We start from the raw sequence: 18,066 nt of genomic DNA, 5'->3' as shown, positions 1-18,066 counted from the left end.
TCCATCTTGGAGCCGTCTGTATATATAGCCAGACCGCCCAGAGGGGGGTTACTGCGGTTCCAGTCGTCTCTACTAGGTATAATGACTTCTATATCGTCAAATCTCAAGACTGGTGATATATAGTCACTTATTTTACCACAATGGTTCACAAAAATACCCGATTCATTCAGGATACACCCATGCCCATAGGTACGACCCCGCCAAAGACCCTGTTCATGAAGCCGCAGGGCACTCCTGGTTGCCTGACACTTAATGCTGATACTCAGTGGTCTTAAGTTCAGCATTGCGTTCAGTGCAGCCTGTGGCGTGCTCCTGGTAGTTCCAGTAATAAGAGTTGCGGCGGCTCTTTGTACCTTATCAAGCTTAGTGGATGTTGACTTTTGATGCAATGAGTGCCACCAAACGAGAGAACCATAGGATAGGATGGGTCTAACCACTGTATTATACAGCCAGCGTATAATCGAAGGAGTTAGTCCCCAGCTTTTCCCAATGGAATTCTTACATGAATAAAGTGCAATCATTCCCTTCTTCGCCCGCTCCTCAGCATTCCTATTCCATCGCAATTGACAGTCAAGGATTGTGCCAAGGTACTTTGCTTCGGGGGAGAGTTGGAGCTGCACCCCATCCAGTGTTGGTGGAACAAAGGCGCCGAGCTTACGCTTTCTTGTGAACATTACCAGTTCCGTCTTCGTTGGGTTAACCCCAAGACCATTAGCCTTGGCCCAGCGTGATAGAGTCGATAATGCTCCCTGCATAAGCTCCGAAATGGTTGACGGAAATTTACCGGAAACCAGCAGTACCACGTCATCAGCATAAGCAACAACTTTGATACCTTGATTGTCCAGCTCCATCAAAATATTGTTTATAACAAGGAGCCACAGTAATGGCGAGAGCACACCTCCTTGAGGGGTGCCTCTAGTCACTGTTTTCCTTATTTTTACCTCCCCAATGCTAGAATTTATAATTCTGCTTTGAAGCATATTATTAATCCAGCACGTTAGGGGTTCAGGTGCATTAACTTTCTTCAGTGAGAGATTGATGGACTCAAGTTTTACATTGTTAAAAGCTCCTTCTATGTCTAGAAAGGCAGCCAAGGTAAAGTTTGAGTCTTCCATGTTTTTCTCAATGAAGCCGACCACCTCATGCAAGGCAGACTCAACAGATTTACCTTTAACATAGGCGTGCTGTGAGTTGCTTATAGAGACGGTGTCTACATGACTCCTTATCTCCAGGTCGATCAGTCTTTCGAGTGTCTTAAGGAGAAAGGATGATAAACTTATGGGTCTGTAGTCTTTAGGTGCAGAGTGACTAGGTTTTCCCGCTTTGGGAATGTAAGTTACCTTTACCTCCTTCCACAGCCCCGGTATAAATGAGAAAGTCAAACACGCCCTAAAAATCTCCTCCAGGATTTGGTATAAGATCGGTGATGCAAATTGTAGCATCGCCGTCGTTATGCCATCCGGCCCAGGAGACTTGTAAGGCTTGAAAGTGCTGACCGCCCACTTAATTCTACTTCCGTTGACCACCCTGTCAATGAGTACCAAATCCAAAGGCTCCTGAACTCGGAAGTCGTCACGCTCATTGTTGACAGTATCCTCATCCTTGCAGCCTGGGAAGTGGGTCTCCGCAAGGAGATCAAGAGTCTCAGTAGCGGAGTCTGTCCACGCACCATCTTGTTTCTTGATACTTCCAATGGATTTGGGGTCCTTGGAGAGTAGTCGTCGAAACCTAGCTGCGTCGTTAACTCCTTCTACCGACTCACAGAAGTTAACCCAAGATGTTTTCTTTGCCCGCTTGATTTCACTCTTATATTTATTGAAACTCACTTTATAGGAGTCCCAATCAATATCGAGTTTAGTCTCATGCGCCCTGTTATACAGTCGTCTAGTGTTTTTCCTAAGTTCGCCAAGCTCCTTGCTCCACCACACCGGCTGAGATTTCCTCCCAGGATATGTTAGTGGACAGGACTCCTTATGGCAACGAAGAAGAACATCAGTGAGATTATTTACGGTTCCATTGAGGTCATCAACTGTTTCCCTACTAATATTAGGAGTCAGTTGCGAGTTCGTTAGTTCCGTGTATTTGTCCCAGTTTGTCCTTCGTGGGTTTCTATAAGGAATTTGGCGACCTCTGTCCAGACAGACATCAAAGAATATCTTCATATGGTCCGAAAAGGAACATTCTTTAGATACCCTCCAATTCCTCAGGACAGAGTCATCTAAATTAGAAAGGGTTAGGTCAATGACCTCTTCCCTGTTCCTAATTTTAAACGTTGGATCACTACCCCTATTACATATCCGTAAATTATAAGATAAAATAAAATCGAATATGGACTCACCCCTCTTGTTGGTGTCCTTGCTGCCCCACTGGAAATGGTGTGCGTTTGCGTCGCAACCCAGGATTACGTTACAGGTACCCATCATCTCGTCAAGCAGACGTCGGACACACTGGTTGGGTGGGTCTGGGGCCTCAAAAGGCATATATATCGATGACAGCAGCGTGGCCTTGCTTTCTCCATGCTCCATCCTGACCGTGCATATGTCACCGTTACTGTAATTAGATAGAAAGATTAGATTTAAACTCTTTTTACCTACTATACAAGTCCTTACCTTGTCCCCCTCGGACGCGGCAAAGATGTCGAAGTTGGCATTGTTTAGTCCAGAAACCTTATTTTTATAGATATAAGGCTCCTGGACTAAGACAATGTCTACTTCAGAGTTCGTGAGGGACAAGAGCAGTTCAGCGGCAGCGGCCTTGCAATGGTGCAGATTAATCTGCAGTATGCGCAACCTTTGCCGCTTCCCTACCCTTACTGTTTTTCGTGAGGTGGACTCAGTCGAAACCGAACCCATCCTGAACCGAAATTCAGCTTTCCCTCACGTTCTCTTAAGTATAACTCCCCAGGGGGGTCGACCGCCACTCTGGCCACTAAGCCACCCAACTCGCTACAGGGGACTAGACTAATAACAGTCCAGCCCGCTGTAACAAGATTGGGATTCTGCAACCTCAGCATTCTCAGCAGGATTTCCTTGCTTACCGTAGGTGGGGGAATCCACGCTGAGAGTACCTTTCTGGACGGGATGTCCGATAGGGAGACCGCCGCCAGATCAGCTCCTTCCCACAGAGCACCAAGACCACTCACTGTCTGAACGAGAAAGTCTCGCGACCTTTCATTCATACAGTTGATGACCTTGACACCCTTACGCAAGAAGGCGCTGCCAAGCTGACGGTCTTCCGGATCTTCCGGTCCAGAAACTATCGCAGACCGAAGACCAGTTTCAAATAGCAACCAGTGACTGTCGCTGATTTTTCCATTTGGATAAGCTCTGTCGATGATTGCTATTTGCAGGCCATCGTCTGTCACAGCAGTTGGTCTACCGTATGGCTTATTGCGCCTTTGACCGCGTACCTTGGATTTAACTTTTCCAGAAGAGGCGGAAACCTTCTCCGTACTCAGTTGCTTCTCCTTGGTCACACGCTCAGCGGCCGCTGCATACGAGGTTGATGGTTCGATCAGCTGAGAAGTCATCGTCTTCTTGGCTGAAGGCTGCGGACCCTCAGAGGAGCGTACACGCTTTACAGATTTAATCTGCGGGGCGCTGTTCTCTCCACCCGAAGACGATGTTTCCTTAGCTGGTCCAACCTTCTCCCTGTTGAGACCAGCATCTCCGATTGCGTCACCCTTGCCTTTTGGAGCAGAATCGGGCTTTGAGGCAGAGTCCTTTACCGCTCGATCACCACTAGGGGTGACTGTTGGCTTAGGGGTGCTCTCAATAGTCCTTTTCTTTACCTCTCGGTTCGGGTTAGGCTTCGGAGAAGATTTTGGCGCAGCACATTTACCGGAGGTAGCAGGCTTTGCCTTCTCTACTACGTCTTCCGGGAGGAAGATCCTCTCCACCGGGAATTCGCGATGAAATTTACGAGGGTACATTCTTTCGAACTTCCTCATAAATTTCAACTTGCCCTTGATGAGGTGGACCTCCCTCTCCGAATGCAAGTTCGCATCTCTCCCTACAAACCTGCGGAGATAGGATACGGCACGCTTGTAGTGTCTCGAATCCGATGCTTTGCGGGCCGAGGCAAACTTTGAGCCGCTGTCCGTTTTCGGGTCATCTTCCGATTCCCCGTCGTCGGACATCGTTTCCGTCGCCTCCTGCCTTTCAAGCTTTTTGTCGGCATGTGCCGACACAGGACCAGTCGGAATACGACTTGCCTCCGGTTGAGTCACCAGGCTTATACCCCCTTCGTCAGGGCTGCAACAATCTACCCGTGTAGACTTGGCCGGGATCACCGTGGTGTCCAGCTCATCGTCAGTCAGAGTAAGATTGTGCAGCAGTTCCTCCGGGAGCATGTCCTCAGTGGTTTCTTCCGGCACAAGCCTTACCAGCTGGTCGAGGAGTTCCCTACTCTGTCTCTCTAAACTGTCGTCGATAGTTTTTTTGAGATTCGTCCTAGGGTCGTCCCCGCCCAAACTTGCAGTCCTGTCTGCCTTGGACTGGCTTTCACCAGCCCTGGTCAAATCATGATCCTTACGAAAAACCGAGTCGTCAACTTTGGGGTTAGAAACTGAGGCACTTGTAGCAGGTACAGCTGTAGGTGCCAAGGCATCCACACCTAAAACAGCCGGATCACAATCACTTGATCTCGACGACACATGGCTTGTGGTCACACCAACACTTGCCGCCGGTACTGGGTTATTAACTCCCTGCACCGTAACTTTATTCCTTCTTTTTCTTCTACCCATGTTTAGTTAATTATTTAAGGGGACTACCCCGATCCAGTTTTTGGTCTACGGGGGGTCCAAAGACCCCCAGAGTCCCCACAATGTGCGGAAACGGCCCCGTCTTTGGTTGCCCTAGGACGATTTCGCTTTCGCACATTGCAGTGACCCCCTTCCCATCCGCCACCCGGGAAGACGCGCCTGGTAGGAGAACGGCAAACTCCCCCAGGAGGCCACAGCTAACAGCTGATTACAATTTTTTTCTTTTTATGGCCTAATCTGTCAAAAGCAGGGTTGACATTTTGTACTGTTTTTGACATTATGGAATCATAAAGGTAGATGTATCGCTGAATTGTTCCAACAAAAAACTTCTGCTGTAACAGTATATCATAAAATTGAAAACAAGGACAAAAAATGTGCATTCGCGTGGCAAAATAAAATTGTTGATTTTTTTAGCAAAACTTACGAATGAACAATTTATCAAATATTGATATTAATTTAAATTTGTTCCAAAAGTACGGGAATGTAAAAATTACAATTTTTGTAAAAATTCTGCTGACATTTATCTGCAAATCGGATACAAGCATCACGATGTCAGATTAGCCAAACTTGCCAAGTAGAAAATAAGTGAATGACATTTTTTCACTGTCATAAGTTTGTGAAGAACTTTTGCTATTTTTGGAACACTTTTATAACAAGAATATTCTGGAGCCTAGCTAAAGAAATTTTTTTACACTATATGACACTTTTAACATATAAAAAGTGAAGCTTTAAGTTCCATATGTTTTTATAATACGGGATAGCTATGCAGGTACATCTACCATTATTATTGTACCATGCCATTTGACGTTTTAAGCCATGGCTGCAGGGTGGCATTTCTCAGTGATTTTCATACCTGGCCTACCTCTACTTTATTGTACCATGCGTTAAGTATAGTACACACTGACAAGCAAAAAAAGTTATGGGCCTGAACGCGTTAAAGATTTTAATTTGTTAAACTTTTTTGAGATTACGACATCGATCTGTAATGGCAACGAACAATAACCTTATTGAGAAGCTACGCGGAAATGAAAACTTCGAGGATTGGAAATTTGCCGTAATGGCTTATTTTCAAATGAAGGAATCATGGTTTAATTATAAAGGTTAGCTAAAGCTTCCTGTCAATTTAATTTTTTTCTTTCGACTGTTCCTAAAACGTCAAAACAATATACACAATCTTTGTATGTGTGTGTGATGTTTGAATAATATGCCAACAATTTTAAAAACAATCGAATTCAATGAATTTCAAAATTGTTTTTAGAGCATTTTTATGGAAGAAATCCTTCAGCTTATTATTGAAACAATCATTTTATCATATCCACAACTCGATTATGTGGAGAAACCTTGGCCTTCATACATTTTTCGCGTTTTTTATAAAATGCTCATTGGTATTTTGTAAACAAACCCACTCGTTGCCTTTTTGTTTACTAATTTTGAAGTTTTATGAATTCAGGAAAAACTAGGGTTCTATAGATTTTTTTCATTTAAATCTACCTCTTTACTTATACCATGGAAGGAATTATGGGCGTCCGTGGAAGGCACGGAAACCAAGCCGGAGAAGAAGACCCAAGCTAGAGCAGAATTAATAATGTTAGTGGATAAATGTGTGTATCCTCATATTCGAGAGTGCAGCAGTGCCAAAGAAATATGGGATACATTGAACGAAGTCTTTGCTGATTCTGGTCTAATAAGAAGAGTCGGCCTTATCCAGAGGTTCTGTTCAGCGAAACTTAATAGCTTTGCGTCCGTGGAAGCGTATGTAAACGATATATTGACGAGTGCGCATAAGCTAAGGAGTGCTGGATTGAAGTTGGATGAAGAATGGGTCGGATCCATGATGCTGGCTGGTCTTCCAGAGGAGTACAAACCAATGATCATGGGCATACAAAGTTCAGGAATGAAAATCACTGGTGATTCTATCAAGCTCAAACTTTTGCAGGATGTACGAACCCGTGATGACGAAAATCTAGCTCTTCCTAGCCGCCAGAAACAAAAATCGAAAGGTCCAAAATGTTTTAATTGCCAGAAATTTGGACATATTGCTGCTAAGTGTCCAAATAAGTCGAATACAAAGAAGAAGGCAAATGCTATGATTGGTTCTTTCTCTGTAAGTAGCACCGCAAAGGAAAATTGGTATTTTTACTCTGGAGCTTCGGCTCATATGTCCTCCAATGAGATGTTCTTCAATGGGAAGCTGGAACCCAAGACTGCCGAAGTGACAATTGCGAACAATTCAAAAATCAATGTTAAAGGCATGGGTAAGGTGGAATTGACAACTCGTGTGGATAAGCAATCCGGAAGCGTTGTGCTCAATGATGTACTGCTTGTACCTGAATTGTGCCTTAATCTTTTGTCAGTATCAAAAATAGTGCAAAATGGTCACGAAGTTCATTTTAATAATAATGGCTGCAAAGTTATCAACAAAGATAAGGAAGTAATTGCAGCTGGATATCATGTGAATGGCATGTTTCAATTGAAGACTTCAAATCATGGTGCTTACATGGGCAAAACTCCACAAGATGGTAAAATGTGGCACAAGCGAGTAGGACATGTGAGTAGTGAAATTTTAAAGAAAATGGTTGAAGGAGCTGTAGCTGGGATCTCTTGTGAGCCATGCAACATTGAGTGTGTTACGTGCTACAAAGGAAAATTTACAAGGCATCCATTTCACGAATCAGCAAATCGTACCACTGATGTCCTTCAGTTGATACACAGTGATGTTTGCGGTCCAATGGAATGCTGTTCATTTGCAGGCTCAAGATACATGCTATTCTTTGTTGATGATTTTTCCTCAAAAGTTTTCGTATATTTTTTAAAGGCAAAAAGTGAAGTGGCTGATAAGTTTTTGGAATTCAAGAACAAAGTCGAAAACGAGACTGGCAAAACAATAAAAATTCTCAGGACCGACAATGGATCTGAGTTCTGCAATTCTAGAATGAAATCTATCACCGTGCAAAGTGGTATTCAGCATCAAACTACCGTGCCTTACACACCGCAACAGAACGGTAAGTCAGAAAGAATGAATCGTTCTATTATCGACAAAGCAAGATGCCTCCTAATTGATTCCAATCTGCCTAAAGATTTTTGGGCAGAGGCTGTTAATACTGCGGTATACTTATTGAATCGCACTCCTTGCAAAAGCCAAAATTTCAAGAGTCCTGATGAAGCCTGGTATGGTGTAAAGCCTAATGTAAAAAATTTAAAGGTTTTTGGATGCAAAGCTGTCATTCAGATTCCAAAGGAGAAACGCAAGAAGTTGGACCCAAAAGGCAAAGAGGTTATTTTTGTTGGTTATTCAAAACATCCGACTTCTTACAGATTCTACGATTCCAAAACCAACAATGTAATCTTAAGTAGAGATGCGAAATTTTTCGAGACAGATTTCATGTACGAATCGGAACCTAAACAAAATGGAGTTTCATTTTACAAAATTGATCTCGGATGTGATTCAGTGGGGGAAGAAAGTTCCATCATTCAGGAAGTACACAACATTGAAAATATTACTGGTCCGGAAGAAAATTCCGAAGAAGAGTTTGAAGAATGTACTGATTTGACAAACGAAATTAATGATGAAGTTGGAATCACATCTCCGCAATTAAGAAGGTCTTCCAGAGCTATGAAACCCAACCCAAAATATGCACAAGTGAGTCATATTGAATGCCCTGAAGAGCCGACAAGTATGAAACAAGCTCTAAAAAGTGAACACTGGAAAAGAGTTATCGCTGATGAACTAAATGCTTTAGCTGAAAATGGTACTTGGGAAATAGCAAATTTGCCTCCAGGAAAGAATGCAATTGATAGCAAATGGACATTCAAAATAAAAAGAAATTCCAACGGTGAAATTGAACGCTACAAGGCGAGACTCGTAGCAAAAGGATACTCACAGAAAGAAGGAATCGACTACAGTGAAACCTTTTCTCCTGTTGTGCGCTATTCATCAGTTCGACTCCTCATGAGCTTGGCAGTGCGTTACGATTTGGACATAGATCAAATGGACGTGGTGACTGCATTTCTACAAAGTGATCTCAAGGAAGAAATATACTTGAAGATTCCAGAAGGGTGCAAAGAGGACAAACGCAAAGTTTACCGCCTAAAGAAATCGATATACGGCTTGAAACAGGCAAGTAGGGTTTGGAACAGAAAATTGGACGAAGAACTTAAGAAAATTGGTCTTACACAATCCAAAACCGAGCCCTGTATTTATTTCAAAACACAAAATGGAGAGAAAACTTACGTTGCAATTTATGTAGATGACATATTAATTTTCTCAAATAATCAAAAGCGAAAAGTACATATAAAGGAAAGTCTCTCAAAATGCTTCAAGATGAAGGACATTGGTCCGGCGCATTACATATTGGGGATGAAACTTACAAGATATAGAGAAAATGGAAAGCTATGGTTGGATCAAAAACTATATATAGATGATATGCTGAAAAAGTTTAACATGGATCAATGCAACCCAATTTCAACTCCAATGGACATTAATCAGAAAGTTACCAAAGCTATGTGTCCTACAAGCGAAGAAGAAATAAGTGAAATGGCAAACGTACCATATCAAGAAGCTATTGGAAGCATTATATATGCAGCCCAGGTAACAAGACCAGATATTTCATATGCAGTGGCGGTGCTTTCGAGATTTAATAAAAATCCGGGGAAAGCTCACTGGCAAGCCGTCAAGAGAATTTTTCGGTACTTGAAAGGCACAAACCACTACGCATTGGAATTCAGCAAAGATGATTCAAGCCAAATAGATGGATTTACTGACGCAGATTGGGCTGGTGACGTGGACGACAGAAAGTCGACCACCGGTTATGTTTTCAAATTCCAAAACGGGCCAATATCCTGGAACTCAAAGAAGCAACAAACCACAGCACTTTCTACCACCGAAGCTGAGTACATGGCACTATCGACTTCAGCACAAGAAGCCATGTGGTTGAAATCACTTCTCACAGAGCTTAATGAATTTCAATCTATCGAAATCAAATGTGACAACAAGAGTGCAATTTGTCTTTCTCGAAATAGCAAGTTTCATGCTCGGTCTAAACACATCGACATTCGCCACCACTTTATTAGAGAATTAATTGAAGAAGATCAAATAAAGATATCCTATATAAAAACAGGAGATATGGTAGCAGACGTGATGACCAAAGCATTGCCATCCTCTAAGCATATCCACTGCTGCAATTTACTTGGAGTCAAAGACCAATCTAGTGGGGTGTTGAGATTGAAGATTGTACTTTGATAAAATAAACTGTAATAATATACATTGTAGTTTGCTTTGATATAATGTTTGTCATACATAAGTTTTATATGTATATATCGAAAATAAAATTTTCATTCGTTTGCTTGTTTTCAATATTAAAACACGTCTTTTAACATTTACCTAGTCCACGTTACGTTTCCAATTACGCCTTACTTACGTTACAGCTTTCACTAATTCCATATAAATCAGCTGTTGCGCAATCAGCTGTTTGAGATAAAAACAAAAGTGTTGGTTTGTGAGTGAAGCGCTAATTGCGAGTGTTGCAGTCGATTTATTGTATGAAAAATGTTAAAAAATTTCACAAAAATACAACTAAACCATCCAAAACAATGTTTGTCAGCGATTTTGAAAAGAAATCTAACTGTAATGGGCATTGAAACTTCATGCGATGATACGGGCATAGCAATAATACGTTGTGAAAATGGTAACAATAAAGTGTTAGCCAATGTTATGAACTCGCAACAAAGTTTTCACATAAGGTAACACAAAAAAATAGTTTTCATTAGGCAGCCTGTATTGAAAAACCGTTGCGATATCGTTTTGGTTTGTTTTAAAAAGGGAAGAAATGCTGTTTTGCACTTAGATTACTATGAAAAATTTAACTATTTTGGGTTAATTGTCTTGATTGCTTATATTTTTTGGGAATTACATCTATTTGTCTCCTTGTCCCTGTTATTCTTTATCTTTAATGTTTGTTTAAATCTAGATATGGCGGCATTATACCACCACGTGCCCAAGATTTACATAGATCTAAAATAGCTGAGGTCTATGAACGTTGCTTGGCAGAAGCCAGAATAAAACCTGAAGATATCGATGCTATTGCTGTAACAACTAGGCCTGGTAACTATTAAAACCCGTATTTTCAATATTTTACGTGTGATTTATTTTCATTTCTTTCCTTTTAGGTTTACCTCTCAGTCTGATGGTTGGCTTACGCTTTGCCCGTTACATTGCCCGCACATACAACAAACCATTGGTTCCCGTCCACCACATGAAAGCGCATGCCTTGCAGGCTCGTATGGAACACAACATACCATATCCGTTTTTGTGCCTCCTCATAAGTGGTGGTCATTCACAGTTGTGTTTTATAAAAAGTCCTGAAGAATTCCTCCTGCTAGGTGAAACATTAGATGATGCACCTGGTGAGGCATTTGATAAAATTGCCCGCCGCTTACGTTTATATATTAATCCGGAATATCGTAATTGGAATGGTGGACAAATTGTTGAACATGCATCACGTGCAGCCAATAATCCAGATGCATTTGAATTTCCCTTGCCCTTGGCTAGAATGCGTGATTGTAATTTTAGTTTTGCTGGTATTAAGAATAATTCGTTTCGTGCCATAAAGCGACAGGAGAGGGTGGAAGGTATGTTAATGGAGTTATAGGTTTTAATGACATTTATGGATAATAATTACATGAAGATTTCTCTATAACTTATAGAAGCCAAGTAGGTTTTCTCATGGAAGATAAAAAGGACTCCCTATAGGAAAATTGGTTTCTACAAGAAGACCTCTGGGAAGATCTTTTAGTCTTCTATAAGAAGATCTTTTTGTCTTCTATAAGAAGACCTACTGGACTCCTATACTATGGCCTACTGGTCCGTTTGATCTTCTGCAAGAAGACATTTCGGTCTTCCATAAGAAAACTTTTTTGTCTTCTATAAGAAACCCTTTTTGTCTTCAATAAGAAAACATTTGGTCTCCTACTAGAAGACTGTTTGATCTTTTATTAGAAGAACGGCCCTTTTGGTCTTCTGTAAGAAAAAGATCTTTTTGTCTTATACAAGAAGACATTTTGTCTTCTAAAAGGATACCATTTTGTCTCCTATAAAAAGTCCTGCTACTAGAGGGCCTTCCTACAAATACAAATAGGTCTTGTTAGGTTAAGCTGATTGGTCTTCCAATTAGCCATCTAAAAGAAAATCGAAATGTCTTCCAATAGAAGAACTGTAGGTTTATTTACTTCCCAGGAAAAATACTCATTACAAAACCCCCCTACTAACCCATTATTTTAACAAGGGCATGTCGCGCGAAATAAGTAGTAATTTTGTGACAACTTAAATAAGTAGTCCTGACTAAATCGCGACTACTTATTATTTAAGTGGTCACAAAATAACTATATATTTCGCGCGACATGCCCTTGTTAAAATAATGGGTTAGTAGGGGTTTTGTAATGAGTATTTTTGCAGGGTTTCATTTATTTTTTGTATTTAATTATTAATGAATTCGCATTGCGATGAATGAATAAATAAATATTCTGTATGTTTCTATTTCCAGCTTGTACCCCCGATTCGGTGATTAGCAATTATGCCGATTTCTGTGCTGGCCTGCTAAATGCTATTTCCCGCCATCTAATGAATCGCACCCAGAGAGCCTTGGAATTTTGTATAGAACGTGAGTTGTTTGCTAAAAATATTAACAGATCATTGGTTGTATCGGGAGGCGTGGCTAATAATGATACCATTTTCAATGACATAACCCACTTGGCTAAACAATATCATTGCCAAACATATCGTCCCTCAAAAAAATATTGTTCAGATAATGGTGTTATGATTGCCTGGAATGCCATAGAACAAATAATGCATAATGATAAGGAATGTTTGAGATATGATTATTATAATATTGATGTCCAAGGGAAGGCAGCCTTGGGTAAGTCTTTGCTACAAGAAGTTTTGGCGGCTGATATCAAATGTAAATGGATAAAACCCTTGAGAAAAAGTGGAAATGACGATTGCTTATAGTCTCTTGTTTTTATTTTCTTCTTTGTTTTTTCTCAGTGTGTATACATACAGTCATACATTCATTGGCCAAGTAGTATAAACATTAATGGATACTAGACGATAATATACAGAAGATTAAAAATTGTTGTTATTGTATCGTTTACTACAACAATGTGAGTTGTATGCGAATGTTTTAGTTTTGATTTTTCTTTTGTTTTCTTTTATAAAATATAATAATAAATATTATTAAATAATATATTGGAACTATATGGATGCAAGTACAATGCAAAACATAAATGGGATGTCTAGACTTAACAACTAATAGAGTTACACCTCATCTTTCACTTTCAACTCCCCTGCTCAACGTTCATAATAAACTCTATAGTATAAAGTTTTTGAACGCCATATACTGTAGCTGTTGTCAAATTTAAGCAAATAAACACCCTCGCCCGGATAGCTGTGAGAGCCAACATAAACCTCATTAAAGCACTCACGACGATAGATGGGTACAATAATTGATATAGGGGGTTTCATGGAGCTGGTGTTATTGGCCAAATTACTACGTTCGTTGGCCAAAGAACCACATTCCAAGTCTTCATTTGTTGACAAGTAATCCTCATCAAGAAATTCATCATCATCATCACTGTCGCTGACGTGGACCGTGACTTCTTGGCTAACCGGTTTACTCCACTCAAAATATATGCCAAAACCAATGTCATAATTATCTGTGGCAAATTCCCAAAATATTGATTTGCCATTCATGTTGGTTGGAACACGTACCTTCGAAGATAAAAAAATTATTAAACGCTACAATTTCATCTTATAACAAAAAAATGCTTACCGTAACTGTATCACCATGACCAATGGTTATAACTCCATCGCCATCTCCTGCCGAGACTTCAGCCTTAAATTCCTCAATATCGGGGCGTGTCCATATTTTGGCCGGTTGTATTAAAACATAATCATCATCATCACTGTTATGATTTTGTTGTAGTTGTTGATTTTCGTCAAGAAGATGATGTTGCTGCTGCTGATGTTGCTGTTCATCAATTGCCAACTTGGCCAAATCTGCAGTTAAGGCATCTTGAGAGGGGTTTTTATGTTCTGTTGTGGAGCTATTGTTGTTATTGTTTGCTGTAGCCGATGATTCGCCAATGACATTATGATTTTGCATATGCAACTGTTGCATATATTGGTGATAGTGTTCCTGTTGCAGTTGGTGTATTAGTACGGCCTGTTGTTCTGGATTACCGGGAAATTGTTTTTCAGCATAGGTCTAAAAGAAGAAATAGAAGAGTTAGTCATACAATTTACCGGCATTATAAAAACATTATTATGATATTTAAAAAAAGAGCTAATAACTGATTCCATTCATAGACAAAGATAAGTTCAAAAACGAAATTAAGAAAATAAAAGGAAATTCCTAAATACACTTTTTCCGTTTGCAACATTTTTATCACATGTCTGTTTTTCATTACAACCTCCTTTGTCTTACTCTCCACATTATACGTTTGATTTTTTTAAGTTTTCTGACCCCGGTTGAAAGCTGACTTCCTTTTGCAATTCAATGTTATCAGTGATCTGTGTGCGTGTGGTCAAAGTGGTGTCCATACACACATTCATTGTTTATGTATCTTAACGAGGTGGTACAGTTGAGGAAAAAAGTCTTAGAAGGAATACTAAAGAGCACATTTTCTTTGAAAAAAGACATAAAGGGTAATAAAAAGCACACTTTCTTTGAGAAAGGATTCTAAAGAGCAAGCTTTCTTTGAGATAGGGTTCCAAAGGGGCGCCCTTTCTTTGAGAAAGGGTTCTTAAGAGCACCCTTTCTTTGAGAAAGGGTTCTTTAGAGCACCCTTTCCTTGAGAAAGGGTTCTAAAGAGCACACTTTCTTTGAGAAAACGTACTAAAGAGCATCCTTTCTTTGAGAAAACGTACTAAAGAGCATCCTTTCTTTGAGAAACGATACTAAAGAACACCCCTTCTTTATGAGGGCATAATAAAATCTTTCTTGGGGACCCAAGGCTTTCGCCGGATATTGGTCCTCTATCTTATCGACAACAATAACACAACTGATTACGAGCTTTTTATAGCACAAAAAAGCACACTTTCTTTGAGAAAGGATTCTAAAGAGCAAGCTTTCTTTGAGATAGGGTTCCAAAGGGGCGCCCTTTCTTTGAGAAAGGGTTCTTAAGAGCACCCTTTCTTTGAGAAAGGGTTCTTTAGAGCACCCTTTCCTTGAGAAAGGGTTCTTTAGAGCACCCTTTCCTTGAGAAAGGGTTCTAAAGAGCACACTTTCTTTGAGAAAACGTACTAAAGAGCATCCTTTCTTTGAGAAATTATACTAAAGAACACCCCTTCTTTATGAGGGCATACTAAAATCTTTCTTGGGGACCAAAGTCTTTCGCCGGATATTGGTCCTCTATCTTATCGACAACAAAAACACAACTGATTACGCGCTTTTTATAGCAAAGGACACTCTAAAAACTCGTGCTGGCTAGCATGCAGTTATCTTTAAGGCATTGACACATACATTAACTCTGTACTGTCGTTACAACAAGAAATCACCATATTAATTACATTACCCCTCAAAAACACTTGTCTAACAAAACCCGGTAACCTATAAATAATTGATGTCAAATGTCCTTTGTTGTCTGCTCAATCAATGAGTGTGTGTGGCGGCGCTGTATATTGACCTAATTCAAGGTAATGACACACACAAACAAAGTAATAAACAAATAACACATACACAATACCCCTTGCAGGTGGCTCCTCACAACATCATTACCCACATTTTCCGATAGACACGTATGATAATATCGTACACACAGAAAAATGTACATACATACCTTAAACTGTTGATATGTTTGTTTATTCAATGCATCCTGTAATTGTCGACGTTGCATTTCTTCTTTATAGCCCTCCTCCAGCAGCTCTTGTTGTTCACGTTCTTTGCGTTCCTTTTCCAATTTCTCCTTTTCCATACGTTTCAGTTCTTCTTTTAGGGTTTCATCGCGATTTTTACGCACCGCTTCAACATAAGGACGAAATGCACTACACATCGAATCTAATAAATCAATAAAACCTTCCATGGCCTGTTCACGACTGATGTCGCCCAGTGCAGCCCAATGCATACGACGATCTTTACCGATGACATCGAGTACACCAAGGTCGGGTGCAGTTTTGGGATCGAAAGGACCACAGGTTTGTTGTTGTTTAAATGCAATCAGCTTCAAGTTATCTTCATAGGATAGATGCAAGGCTTTTCCAGAGTTTTCTAGACATGGTCGAAGGAGTTAAGCAGTTTGAAAGAAAAGGGGGGGAAGAAAAGAAAACATAAACGAATACAGTCAGCAAAAACTGGAACACACTCATTTTTAGGCCTTTACTTACGTTTGTAAAATTGCAAAGCCATGCGATAGAGTTCCACCAATGGAAACCCCCATTTTTCTAATTCATCTACATTCTTGTCCATGTTTTTTTTCTGGATTTTTGGTTGCAAAATCTGTTAGGGAGCTGTTGTTTTCTTTATACAAAAGAATTTACGTATTGTCAGGGTTCTAAAGTTGACGGTTGACGTTCTGTTTAGTAATTTATCGATTAATCTTCTTTTATCGATTGTTCTAAAAGTTAGTTTCGATAACACAGAATTAAAAGGTTTGTCTGGCTACTTGATATTATTGTTACAAATGTTCTTATGCCTGATTTAGACTATGCTGGATTTAGCAAATCCAGTGGATTTAAGTTGTCATTTTCATACAACATATGTCAAATAAAACCAGATAATTGCTAAATCCAGCGTAGTCTAAATGAACTTTTAGCCAATAAATTGGAAATGTTACGATCATGGTTTAATAAGAAAGGTTAGCCAAAGCTTTATGCCAATTTAAATTTTTTCATTCGAGTATGCCTAAAACTTCAAAACAATATAAACAAACTGTGTATGTGGTGTTTGAATAATATGCCAAACAATTTTGAAAACAATCGAATTCAATGATTTTTAAAATTGTTTTTAAGAGCAGTACACATTGTCAGTTTTGAATGTCGATATTTTGCAGTTATCGATAACTGTCCAACCGTCCAGCAACCACAAAACATTTTGTGGTTGCATGATGAATGACAAAAATGAACGGCCACACTAGCAAGCACCAACAAAGCTGTCATTCAAAACTGGCAATGTGTACTCAGCTTTAGACCATTTGTATGGAAGAAATTGGTGAGATTTGCATTGAAACATCAGTTGATCATATTCACAACTCGATTATGTGGAGAAAACTTAACTCTTCATTCATTTTTCGCGTTTTTTATAAAATGCTCAAAAAATGCATTGTAAACATACCCACTTGTTGCTTTTATTTTGAAGTTTTAGGAATTCAAGAAAAACAAGGGTTCTATAGATTTTTTTCATTTAAATCTACCTCTTTACTTATACCGTGGTTACGATGCATTCCACATGAGCTCTGTTCCAGAACCTGCAAGAAGCTACTACTTTTTACTACGATAACAATTTTTCCTTTATGTTATCGGAAAAAATAGTAAAAATTAGTAGATTCTTGCAGTACTGGAACAGACCAATGGTGTCGTGAAAAATGGGGTACCGCCCGATTTTCGGTGTCTTCGAAGTAATCTGACAGTCAACGTACTTTTACGACAATTTTCTCGCAAATAAAAACTTGTATGTAGTTGAAAATCGTTGAAATACAATAGCTTTGTTCCCGTACTTTTTAATAGTAAAACTCGTAAAAGAGAGAAATAGAGAAAAATTGTTGTAACACAAAAGTATTTTCAAAAAGTTCGGGAACGCAAAAATGGAAAAAAACGTCAAAAAATCTGGAACAAATGTCAAAGTCGGCATCCCAGCCAATCAGACGCCGGCATCCATGTTACTATTTTTTACACGCTCAAATTTGTCGAGTAAAAAGTTTTTAAAGAGAGCGGCATTCAGCGCCATTTTTGTTTAAAGAGAAGTGAACATTTTACAACTTTTCTGTGTACGGGAACGCTTTTTCGAGTAAAATGTGTAAAAGTCGTAAAAATTGTAAAAATTTTTTAGTTCTGGAACACAGCTAATATGTAAAGTATTTGGTCTGTTCCAGAACTGCAATAATCTACGAATTTTTACTATTTTTCCGATAACATAAAGGAAAAAATGTTATCGTAGTAAAAAGCAGTAGCTTCTTGCAGGTTCTGGAACAGAGCAATTATTAAGAAATTTGGCAAGTAATTATTTAGCTAGACTCTTATATTAACGAAATAGACTTCGATTATTGTCAGTTTTGTTGATCAGTGTGTACTATGTTTTATGCCCTAAACACTTCCAACG

The 18,066-nt window shown here is 39.6% G+C and overlaps 2 protein-coding genes across 2 annotated transcripts; one reads left to right on the top strand and one right to left on the bottom strand.

The window, feature by feature from the left end:
* Positions 1-10,228: 10,228 nt before the first annotated feature.
* Tcs4 (Threonyl-carbamoyl synthesis 4) lies at positions 10,229-12,972 on the top strand. The gene is made up of 4 exons (XM_073979439.1): positions 10,229-10,501; positions 10,729-10,862; positions 10,928-11,389; positions 12,301-12,972. Exons 1-4 carry the CDS (start codon positions 10,308-10,310, stop codon positions 12,762-12,764), a joined length of 1,254 nt encoding a protein of 417 aa, XP_073835540.1. The 5' UTR covers positions 10,229-10,307; the 3' UTR covers positions 12,765-12,972.
* On the bottom strand, positions 12,755-16,340 carry LOC141400033 (Golgi resident protein GCP60). The gene is made up of 4 exons (XM_073979438.1): positions 16,137-16,340; positions 15,593-16,020; positions 13,585-14,019; positions 12,755-13,523 (listed from the first exon to the last, which is right to left on the bottom strand). The coding sequence occupies exons 1-4, from the start codon at positions 16,216-16,218 to the stop codon at positions 13,104-13,106; spliced, it is 1,365 nt and encodes a 454-aa protein (XP_073835539.1). The 5' UTR covers positions 16,219-16,340; the 3' UTR covers positions 12,755-13,103.
* Positions 16,341-18,066: the final 1,726 nt, after the last annotated feature.

Source organism: Musca autumnalis, unplaced genomic scaffold, assembly GCF_047663935.1.
Source record: "Musca autumnalis isolate F117 unplaced genomic scaffold, ASM4766393v1 scaffold_3, whole genome shotgun sequence".
NCBI classification, from domain to species: Eukaryota; Metazoa; Arthropoda; class Insecta; order Diptera; family Muscidae; genus Musca; species Musca autumnalis.
This window is presented reverse-complemented; position numbering and strand designations above follow the sequence as displayed.